This window comes from Mytilus trossulus, chromosome 3 (assembly GCF_036588685.1).
Source record: "Mytilus trossulus isolate FHL-02 chromosome 3, PNRI_Mtr1.1.1.hap1, whole genome shotgun sequence".
In the NCBI taxonomy this organism is placed as follows: Eukaryota; Metazoa; Mollusca; class Bivalvia; order Mytilida; family Mytilidae; genus Mytilus; species Mytilus trossulus.
Window position 1 is genome coordinate 47132506 of NC_086375.1, and position 12440 is coordinate 47144945.

A 12440-nucleotide genomic window follows, 5' to 3' on the forward strand; every position below is an offset into this window, starting at 1 on the left:
CCTTTTACAGTTAAATGTAATTGTATTTTTGAGTTTACAGGGTCACAATATAAAGCGAGGAATGCAGTTATCCGTTTTGTTTTTTAATTAAATCATTTCTCAAATTATGAAATTACACTTTGATAAATGTGTGTTCTCTGTATTCTCATTATGTTTTAAATGTGCATAATTATGTTATTTTATAACAAGAATGTGTCCATAGTACGCGGATGCCCCACTCACTCGATCATTTTTTATGTTCATTGGCCTAAAATTGGTATAAAAACTCTTATTTGGTATTAAATTTAGAAATATCATATCACAGGGAACATGTGTTCTAAGTTTCAAGTTGTTCAGACTTCAAATTCATCAAAAACTACCTTAACAAAAAACATTAACCTGTAGCGGGACAGACAAAGGAACAAACAGACAGACGAACAAATAGACAAATGGATGTGTGAACAGACGCACAGACCAGAAAACATAATGCCCATCTACTATCGAAGGTGGGGCATAAAAATAAGATGTTGTTTGATTACAAATCAGACAATTAACAACAAAGTACAACATCACTGTTCTGCATTTAAAAGACCTGTGACCTATAAAGATATTGAAAACTGAGAATCAGATTAGTTTAGAAGTGCATAGTTTGCTTGAAAGTAACCTGGTGACTTCAGAACGGCTATACACATGCCCTTGTGACATAATAGGGTAACTCATTGGATCTAATCTTTTCTCTATGGAATTTTTTTCAAGTACGCTACTGAAGATCTGTGAAGATTTGGAGTAAAAGATCAATTTGTAGTTTAAACCCAAGTATTATATTTCATATACTGCACTATCTTTAAATGTTTAAATAACAAAAACCAGTTAACAATATAATTAAGTTAATATAAATAAATTAAACACAAAATAATTCAGTCATAATACATTTAATTTTTAATTTAATATCACCTGTGAGATATTTACAAAATTTATTTTCATTCAAGCTCATACTTCCAGTTCTCGTTTTCTAAAAACTCACTATTGTCATTTCCTTATATTAACGTCATACATATATACATTTGCACCTATATACATTTTGTACAATTACATAACTATAAATATCATGGAACAATTTACAATACATGTATTTACATTTATAGTGTTAAAAGTTCATTGCTCTTGATACGTCACTATGTTATTGCAGAAATTTTCTTATTTTCAAATTTAAAAATCAAATTATGAGAATTCTAACATTGTGTTGGATAACACTGATTATTGAGTCTACTCGAAACAAATAGCAAGTTTATAACCATATTCTATCTTAAAAAAGAATTTACAAATTTAGGAGGTTAAAGAGATATTACTAGAATTAAAAAGTTTCGTTTTTTTGTAATGGTCATTCTGTTTTCATGCAAAATTTGGTCATTTAAAAATCAAAATCAACATATAAAGTTTTTTTGAAACATATTTTCACCAATAACTAAAGGAATGTTCTTTAAGAATAAAGAAACCTTTAACTCTGTTGCCAATAGACTTGCCCTATATGGATACTGCCATTATTTGTTAACATATTGGGGCTATGAGTACTGTATCATAATTCTTTTTACAAAACAGCTTATATTAGGTTGTATGGTGGAAAAATTGGTTAAGATATGTAAAAAATTGAATGTCATGCTCTATTTATTTCTTGGATAAATTCCAACTTGTTAATTATTATACTGAAATATGGATTATTTACATTTAGCAGAAGAATATGGAAGTCAAATTCACTTTTTTATCTAATTATTTTTCTGAATGGATTATTCCATATCTGATTAAATTGACTTTAATTTTTGGGGAATTTTTATATTATTGTGTTATCAAAAGGAGCCTAAACAATTATGAATTTATTTATACCTTTATATTGATTTGCATATAGAAAGGGAATAACATGCATAAAACACAGATATATTTAGTAGAGAAAAAGTCAATAGATATTCCCATCTTCAAAAATTCCTATTAGTATTTATAAAAATACATTAGAAAATCTTTTACACTAACAAACAGGTAGATTTGTTTTGAACACATTTTATAATACTTTTATAAATAAACAATGTAAATTTTACATGAGTTGGCAGTTAATTTATATCATGATGAATGCTGTATTTTAATGCACACGAAAAAACTATACGTTTTGATATGCAATTGATAAATATATCTGATGTTTTAAATGAAAATCATTGAGAATATTTCAAAATATCTTCTTCCTTTATGGTGTAAATTTCCTTATGCAGATATATAAACTTGGAACAAAAGTACTTGATTATAGATCCAGTGGCTGATTCAGGGGGAGGGTTCCAGAGGTTGGAACACACCTTTTTTGGACGATCAATGCATTTAAATGGGGAGATGTAGTTGGAACACACCTTTTAAAATGGCTGGATCCGCCCCTGAGATCACATTTATAACTTTAATAACTTGGTCAACTGCAAAGTGATTTTTACAATCCCATGAATTTATCAAAAAGTTGAAAAATAAATTTAAAGATATTTTAAATACACTAGATAATCAATTTTAAAAGTGAATGAAAATCACTACTACATTTCATCAACTCCATGTACTTAAAACAATATCAATAGAAGTTACACCATCTTCAATCAATCTAAAATGTTGATGTTGATATTGATACGGAAAAAGATAAATTTGTGTTGTGCCTCAAACCTTACAATTTGATGTATGTCAAAAGGTAGAATGATGATATGTACGATATTGGACCATAATGGTGATATATGTATGATATTTGAACATAATGATGATATATGTATGATATTTGAACATAATGATGATACATATGATATTGGACCATAATAAATAATGATGATTGGATTCAGACTAGAGTCACTTGCTACCCAATTTGAGACAGATGACACAATTGTTCTTTCAATTAGATACACAAATAAGTAAAAGCAACCTTTTATGCTCTAAAAACTTTTTATAGAAAATCAAGTGGCAAATATCCCCTTTAGTAATTAAAAAAAACTCGGAAGAAATCTTCATTATTTTTATTGGCATATATTAAATCGACAAACTTCCCATATTGAAATGAGGGAGAGTTGGAGGGGTCCAGATTCCAAAATCCTGGGGTAAAAACAAATTACCCAGAGGTCCCGAATTTAAAAAAAAATCCTGAATGCCCAAAATTTGAAAAAAAAAATCCCAGATCCCAAAAGGGTCAATCCTGAAATCGTGAGCTTAGAAACACCTGATCCCGACGTCCCAAAAAAGGTCACGCCCCTTCTAAAATGCATGTGAAAAGGGAGATTGAAAAAAATGGTTAAAAAAAAGTTTAAAAGCAAATTCGTATTCCTTATTCACTTTTTGTTTTCTCTTTCATAATTTTTTTCTTTGACTTGCTGGTACAACTTATGTTTTTTTTGTTTTTTATTCTTATATCCTTTTTTATCAATCTTTTTGTTTTTTGTTTGTTGTTTTTTGAAATTGGTAGAAGGTAGAATTGACCTCTTATCTTCCCAGCTTTAGTTATTCTCTTAGATACTAATATTGCCTCTTTCTTTCCTTTAAATAGACACCTGCAGTCTTTTTCAAAGACCACGTTTTTGGATTTTTTCCTGTAGTTTATTTCCCATGTTTTTCCTGTCAAGTAACTAATGCTGTAAACTGAAAAGACATAAAATCATGTCAAAATGAATAGAAATCAGTTTTATTTCTAACTGATTGCAAGAAAACTTGACAGTATCATAAAATTCCTAAAAATTTGTAATTTTGATACATACTTTATTGATTGATAGATGACTTTGTCATTCCAAGTTTTAAGGTGCTTTATACATTACTTAAAATTGAGAATGGAAATGGGGAATGTGTCAAAGAGACAACAACCCAACCATAGAAAAAAAACAACAGCAGAAGATCACCAAGAGGTCTTCAAAGTAGCGAGAAATTCCTGCACCCGGAGGCGTCCTTCAGCTGGCCTCTAAACAAATATATACTAGTTCAGTGATAATGAACGCCATACTAATTTCCAAATTGTACACAAGAAACTAAAATTCAAATAATACAAGACAAACAAAGGCCAGAGGCTCCTGACTTGGGACAGGCGCAAAATTTCAGCGGGGTTAAACATGTTTGTGAGATCTCAACCCTCCCCCTATACCTCTAGCCAATGTAGAAAAGTAAAGTATAATTTTTTGGGTACAGAAAATCAACAAATGCACATGATCAACCAATTACACATTTTCTATAAGGTTGTATGCAAATATTGGCAAAACTTAAAATTCTCAATCCACAAAAAATTGGTACCCACAAAAATAAATGAATCCATTATTTTTGTGCTATTTTATATACATCCTATGCTTAATATCATCATTTTGTTTTACATGTTACATAATTATTTAGCTTAGTAAGTCGTAGAAAAAAGTTTGAGTTTTGATAGTGTAGGATGCATACCTTTATATTTACACATTTTTGTTTTATTTTTCTTCCAGGTCAGTGATGTTTGGTTGTTTTGAATCCAGCTTCTTTTACAGTAATTTGGACAAACACGCCTTTGAGGAAGAAATAAAAAAGACTTGTTGATATTTATTGAATATATTGAGGAAATATAACAAAACATGTTATCCATTGTTTGTGAACCAATATGTTCATTTGGTTCCAAATTTGTTTAAAATACCCATTCCTATTTTGGTGTGGGTAACCACTACATTTCATTCACATTTTTATAGGATAGGGATATCAATTATGATCAATGCATGAAGACATTCATCTCTCACCTAACTTACCACATTCATAAACTGGTTACTTCTTACTTCTTTAAGTACCCAGTATACTCATAGATTATCGTTGGTCATCTCAACAACATTGATTTTCTAGCTGGAGCTGGTACAGCAAAATTGAGAAAAGCAATCGAGTTGAAATGACCAATGATAATCTGTACATCGATATTTACATATGGTGACATTGTTAATTTCCTTGACAATAACATGTGTGCCCTAAGTTTCTAGCGATTATTTTTCATTTTACTCTACTGTGCAGAGAATGGCTATTATCAGTCAGTAAGATCAAGGGAAAATTTCTTAAAATAGCAATAACTATCATTTTATACTACTTCCAAATATTCAACTGATAAAACAATCTGCAAACAGATATTTGATTGAATAAGGAACAACATCAACAGTTAAATGTAGGATAAAAAATCTTACCTGGTAATTCAGTTAAATAAATTTCTTTATATTTTATAACTTTATTCCGTTTTTAGAATCTTTTGGTATGTTTCACATAAAAGCTTGCAACTTAGATTGATCTTAGGACAAAAATGTTTCATTTAAATGATACATACCCTTCCCTGATTTCTCCATGAAGACATTTTTTATTCTTTTTCAAGTAAGATTTTATTCCACAACAGCCTTTTCTCTGTGTTGTTCCATTGACATAAAGCTTATCACGACAACATAGATCTCTATCCTTGTTATATTCTTTTTTCCCACAGTAATGTTGTGTTTCCTTAAATTTGACATGTTCGTTACTACAAAATAATATTCATTGTCAAGCTTCAGGTTTTTTTTTTAACAACAAATATATTCTTTATTCTAAAGATATCTTGTTACAATTAAACTTCACTGTCCAAGCGCCAGTGGAGTATTCGTGTGAAAAAACTTCTGAGTTGCCAGGAACATACTCAGAATATAATAAACAATATTACAAAAACTATTACAATATATTCAACTTATTCTATTAAATATTTTCTTCAAATTTATGAAAAATACATTTTGAGAAATTATTTTGCTTTTATTCAAAACCCTTCTTAATGCCTTTATAAACAATTCATACACATCTATATATTTCAATTTTTGCTCTGAAACAGTATGCCTTGTTTTTCGTTAATTTTTTACATAAATACGGCCGCTAGTTTTCTCGTTGAATAGACCACTTTCGAGTTCATCCGTCACCGGCAAAAACTCGTCAATTATACACGCCTTTCTGACGTCATTTATCAGATAGAGGGGCTCGCCTGTATCCCTGCACTATTTACGTTCATCAAGCGTCTTAGTGATCGTCTTTGTGCAGGATAAACTAGAAATAATGGTTGCTCTGTAGGTACCTACTGACATTTCTCTAATGACAGCAGTGTTGATTGTCAATTTTGAGAATTCAATTTGCCGAATAATTCGTACAAGATAGAATTATAGTTTTCCAACCACTCGCTCAACATTGGAAGGAAGTGACGACGCCCCTAAACGCACAAATGACGATGATAAAGGCGCGTATAATTGACGAGTTTTTTCCGGTGACGGATGAACTCGAAAGTGGTCTATTGTTTTACATTGTCTTATCGGGGCCTTTTATAGTTCACTATGTGGTATGGGCTTTGCTCATTGTTATAGGTCGAATGGTGACCTAAAGTTGTTAATGTTTGTGTCATTTTGGTCTTTTATGGATAGTTGTCTCATTTGTAATCATACTACATCTTCTTTTTTATATGATAGCATATTTGCATTCCAAAAACTATGGACATGTTCTTTTTTAAAAGCGAAAAAGTGACACTGTCCATTAAAAAAGTGTAATCATCCTGAGCTGTTGTTTTTTTTTAATGTTGCTCTTGTTTTTTTATTATGATGACTGTTTAATGATTTGTTTGTTATTTTTAGATATATATTCAGCAATTTTGTTTTTAAACACTTTTTTTTTTTATTTAACTTGTTAAAAAGTACCATCAGATTAAACTCTTGTACCGAATGTATAAAGGATTAAGAGAATATTGGGCAAAACAAATAGAAGAATATAGAAAATAAAGGATCCCCAACCAATATCTTTGTGCATAGGTTTTCGGGCCAGGTGAGCTTTTCTCACCACTTGGCGTCCGTCGTCTGTCGTCGTCGTTAACTTTTTACATTTTGAACTTCTTCTAGAGAACCACTGAATGGAATGAAACCAAACATGGCATGAATGTTCCTTATGAGGTGCTGACCAAGTGTTGTTACTTTGTAGCCGATCCATCATCCAAGATGGCCGCCAGCGGGGGACTCAGTTTAACATAGGAACCTCTAGTTAGATAAAACTGAGAATGGAAATGGGGAATGTGTCAAAAAGACAACAACCCGACCATAGAACAAACAACAGCAGAAGGTCACCAACAGGTCTTCAATGCAGCAAGAAATTCCTGCACCCAGAAGCATCCTTCAACTGGCCCCCAAACAAATATATATACTAGTTCAGTGATAATGAACGCCATACTAAACTCACAAAAATTGTACACAAGAAACTAAAGTATATTTACCATGTTTTCAAATCTTTGATGCCATCGTGTTGGCATTCCTGGCATTGAGTATCATAGGATTTAACACCACAGCATTTCCTCTTCTGGAGAGTACCATTTTTAAATAGTATTCCCTGACAACAAAGATCTCTACTTTTGTTATACAACAAAGTTCCACATCTGGATCCCTTTGGAGCAACTCCTAAGGCAAGACTACATTCAGAATATTTTCTGTTGAATGTTTGAAAAGAACCATTTTTCAGTAAACAGCATTCATCACTGTTAGGCTGTAACTTGACCTGTTGTTCTATTTTATCTCCCTTGCAACACACATATTTTGCTGTGTCCAATTCTCTCCCATCACAGCATTTCTTTGATTTATGCAAAATGGTTCCTGTAAGCCATAAATATTGTATCAGAGGTATAGTTACTTTTTAATTTTTTTTTAATTCATTGAGGTCTTTTGTGTGTTGTCATATAAATAATAAAATCTATTATGTTTGTGTATTTCAATTAAAAGCCCCCTCTTTACCCCTTACAAAATTAAAACTAGAGGCTCTTAAAAGAGACGGTGTCGCTCACATTGGTCTATGTGCATATTAAACAAAGGACACAGATGGATGAATGACAAAACTGATTTTTGGTGATGGTGATGTGTTTGTAGATTTACCTTTCCTGGACATTCTTGCTACTTACTATTTTCTTTATCTGTAATAAAGTTGGCCCCTTAGTTACAGAGGAAAATATTTTGTAAAAATTTACCAAATTAACGAAAATTGTATAAAATTGACTATAAGGGGCAATAACTCCTAAAGGGGTCAACTGGCCATTTTGTGCATGTCGAATTATTTGTAGATCTTCAAGATGATGACCAAAAACGGCAAAATTTCCTTAAAATTATCAATTCAGGGGCAGCATCCCAACAACGGGTTGTCAGTTCATCTTGATATGATTAACAATTTACCCATGTCAGATTTGCTCTAAATGCTTTAGTTTCAGAGTTATAAGCCAAAATCTACATGGCGGTCATCTTGGTTTGTTGGCTGGGTCACAGCACACATATTTTGAACAAGATACCTCAATGATGATTGTTGCAAAGTATGGTTAAATTTAATCCAGTAGTTTCAGAGAAGAAGATTTTTGTAAAAGTTAACGACCACGGACGCCAAGTGATGAGAAATGCACACTTGGCCATTTGGGTCAGGTGAGCTAAAAATACGACCTACCAAACACTAACACTTAAAATACATAGCAAGCATCTTTTTAATATCATTTAATGTTTTAACCTTTTTTTTTCTCAAAAATGAAGAGAGAAAAAAAAAAGATTTTGAGTAGCCGTAAAAATTGTCTTTTTCTGCTTATGTTGATCTGTTCTTGATAAAAGGTAATAATGACATAAAAAAAAGATCATGCCATTTATTGAAAACCATAAAAATCTATCTAGCATTAGAAATTTAAAAAAGAAATGATTTTTTAAGTATTTGAATCAAAACTACAATGAAAGTTAATAACTGAGACGTTTTTGTAAGCATACTTTACCAACCTCCACAACAAATTTGATTAAGTAAATCAAATTGTGCCCCATTACAACAGCCCTGGATAGTTTCCTTTATGGCTTTGTTTCCACACCTAGTTGGCTCTGGCGTATTTCCTGAAAAAATGTCAATCTTTAAAATAAACAGCATACAAATTAATGTCTTTTTTTTTATCATCATTCACTTGCACTCAGCATTTGCACTTTATTCCAGTAGTTCATGTTATTATTGCTGGAATATCCATACATTTATCGTTCTGAATGTACATGAAATATTTGCTACTGCGCGTTAATAAGCGAATAACAACCAATCAATCCATACATTTAAATTGAGAACAACCTAATCGTTGTTCTCATTCAAATAATTCTTTGTTTCAGTTTATAGTGTAGCCTCGTTACAGAAACAGGGATACATAATGCAATTGTAAATATGTTTGATTGAAACTATGCCGTAATTGATATTGCCACTAGACTGGATATTTTACATTATATTACCTTTAGGAACGAGCTGATTGTTGTCGCATTTCACGCTACTTTCTTTGGAGTTGTAAGAAGTTGTACCACAACAAGCGTCATCATTTATAGACATCTTACTTATTATTTTCCTAAGTTGTCCATGGCAGCAAATTTTGGTTTTTGTCAAGTATTTCTGCCCGTAACACGTCTTTTGTCCGAGTAGAAGAATGATATCAGGATCCCGCTCGTCACACCAATGGGTAAATTTGTTATAAGTTTCAGTACCACAACACTTCTGTCCAGGATATTTAGTACCGTTATGCAGCTTGCCGTTACAACACATTTTATTGTTGTTATCGTTGAGCAATTTTCCACAACAGCTGTGACGATTTTTATCACCTGAAATTTATATACCTTTTTAGATCTTTTTACTTTGTAGAACCAACTAAACAAAGCGTTTAACCAAACTGCAGGTTTAACCTTTTTACGCTGAACATTTATAATTTGTAATTTTAATTATAGACTAAGATGTTGAAACGGTTGAAATTTAGTTTCAAAATAATTCTAATGAAAATTTTACGAACAGCCTTAAATCCTGCTTCAGTTACAATTTTTCTACTTAAATCGCAAGAAATCTCATTTATAAGTAATTTGAGAACAAACCATAAAAATATGTACACACCATGCTTATGAAATATATTGTCACAGCACACGCCTTCAGTTTTCGGATGGAATTTGTTTTCACAACAAACATCTTCCTGGTCAATATCAGTGTTGTTCCGTACCACACTTCCACAACACGTCTGTTCATATCGCTTATAGACGTGGATATCTATTGAACAAAATAGCAATTAATGATTGAAATTAACGTTGGACATGCCTTACGAGCAAGGAAAATCACTGGTACACTTTTTATACTGAGAAAGGGCGGTAGGGGGTTGCCAAATTATTCAAAGACAAATAAGTATTAAGACATAAAAAAAACCCACCAGAAACTCTATAGTAGTAATGCCCCTGAAATTCGTCAGTTACACTACTCACTACATATATTTCAATAGCGTGAAAATAATTGGAAATTTTTATATTACGACTTGTAAATATATCTACTTTCAATTATTTAATGAATGGCTATTATTTATTTTGATTTTATTGAACCATAAAACTAATTTTTGACTCTTCACATTGAATAATCCGCGAAGCGGATTATGTAAAATGTGAAGAGTCAAAAATTAGTTATATGGTTCAATAAAATCAAAATAAATCATGGCCATTCATTATAAATAAATTTCTATCAAAAATAAGGCTAAAAAAACTTTTTATATTATTTATATTAACAATAACAAGCGTACACACATGTTGGCGTATGAATACTCAACGTCAGAGTGGGCGTGTCGCCATCAAAATTGACAACATTGAAAATAAAACTAATAATTTTAACCAATCAGAAGACAGTAAAAACACCAAATTTATTTATTATCCAATGATGGATTGATTGTGTAGGTTGCTTTACGTCCAGTGGTAAATATTTCGTGCATTTTCATGACGAAATCGTTATCTAATTAAAAATGTAAAATTAAAAGATGAATTCTTCCTATTCAGAAAAAAAAAGGATATATAAATTAATTTCACGCTCGGATAGCGTATCGTAATTAATGAAGAGGTAATATGATTATCATTATTAATTATTTGTCTTGTCATGGTATATTTAAGAAATACCAAAAATCAGAGTCATATCTATATTTATTCCATATTGGTATTATATTAGTAGGTTTCTCGATATGAATTGCATTTTGAATTAAAAAGCATATTCACCCGAGAAAGTGTTACTTATTAACCGCGCTTAACGTCATACGCTTTTACATGCCAAGTTATGGTAAAATGTTTCATGTAACATTTGTTTTGGTATATGTTTGGTATTAAATACATTTCTTCTCTCGGATTATGGAATTAAACAATTACTGTCTTTTGTTTCGGTAAATATGGGATTTAATTGACTTTTGAAAAACTGATATATACTTCGACCGACGGCCTCAGTGAATATCATATTTTTAAAAGTCAATGAAACCGCAATTTACCACATCAAAAGACAGTAATTGTATAATATTACTATTGTTTACTTTATTTCAAAATACATTTCGCTATCTTTCTACTTCTGAATTATGAAAAACGTACAATGTACATACTGGGCTTAAATCAAAATAAAAACTTACCGGCACAGCACTCATAATCTATATGATCTCTTGATTTGTCATATATCTTTGTTCCGCAGCACCCACTCGTTGTTGTGTTGTATACCACTCCATTGCAGCAACCAGACGTTTCTTTATCGTATGTAACAGTCAAACACCACAGTCTTGCGTCTACATATTAAATAAAAGCAATTTCAACCCAGTTGTAAAAAGTGACAAATATTGACTCGTGAAGTACATGTATGTGCAAATAATTCTGTGTAAATACGCACGATTTAAAAAAATGAGCTTTAAAGATGTTGGCTACTTATAATTATGCACAATGTCCCGGCTTACCACATATTGCCAAGAAAAGTAAGACAATTAGATCCCGGAACGATGGAGACTTCATGTTGGTATAACTTGTTTAACTATTCCAGAGACATATATCATTATTGTGTTTTATATCTCTGGCTTTACTTATAATAAAAATCTCGGGAATTCTCGATTTACTTTCTATATATATCGATGACCCGGCATTATCGGCTTCTATTTTCTAACATCAACTGCTCTATATAAATAAATCAAGGATTCTCCAAAAAAAAATTAAAATCGACCTCAGCAATTAAAATTTTATACGAATTTGGAATTGATAAACGACATAAATATAAGTATCAATGAATTGTATTTAAAATAAAATCCGATGCAGACTCAAACACATGAAAGGGGAGATAACAAAATCCAGTTTTTTTCAAGCTGTAAATATATTTTTTTATTAAAGGTTCGCAAGCAATGATAGGTTCAAGTACAATATGGTAATACCGAACCATTCCCCCCAAATTCCCTACCTGTTTCAAATGCTTGAAAGCAAAATACTAATATTGTAATTAGACAGTTATGTTGAATCCAACCCATTTTCAGTAGAAGTGAATGCTGCATGTTGCAAGCATTTGGTTTTTATAGCATGATCGGAATTCATGGAAACTGAAAAAATCCGCTGCGTGATATTTTTTTCTGTTCATGAAGGGGCTGCTGGAAGATATATATAGAATCGGGTTTCCTTGAGCCT

General features: G+C 31.4%; 1 protein-coding gene and 1 long non-coding RNA gene across 3 annotated transcripts in view; one reads left to right on the top strand and one right to left on the bottom strand.

The window, feature by feature from the left end:
* The window catches only part of LOC134711655 (uncharacterized), a 32717-nt gene extending 26927 nt beyond the window's left edge, over positions 1-5790 (top strand). Inside the window, exon 2 of the long non-coding RNA XR_010106210.1 lies at positions 4446-5790. This is a non-coding gene — a long non-coding RNA (uncharacterized LOC134711655). The remainder of the gene's footprint in view (positions 1-4445) is intronic.
* LOC134711650 (usherin-like) lies at positions 896-11838 on the bottom strand. Of its 2 annotated transcripts, none has more exons than XM_063572413.1 (9): positions 11729-11838; positions 11414-11563; positions 9886-10035; positions 9342-9602; positions 8757-8864; positions 7235-7607; positions 5297-5482; positions 4408-4505; positions 896-3621 (listed from the first exon to the last, which is right to left on the bottom strand). In XM_063572413.1, the coding sequence occupies exons 1-9, from the start codon at positions 11781-11783 to the stop codon at positions 3311-3313; spliced, it is 1692 nt and encodes a 563-aa protein (XP_063428483.1). In that variant the 5' UTR covers positions 11784-11838; the 3' UTR covers positions 896-3310. The 2 variants fall into 2 exon arrangements, with proteins under 2 accessions (XP_063428483.1, XP_063428482.1); XM_063572412.1 differs by having other exon boundaries at positions 9243-9602.
* Between the last annotated feature and the right edge of the window lie 602 nt (positions 11839-12440).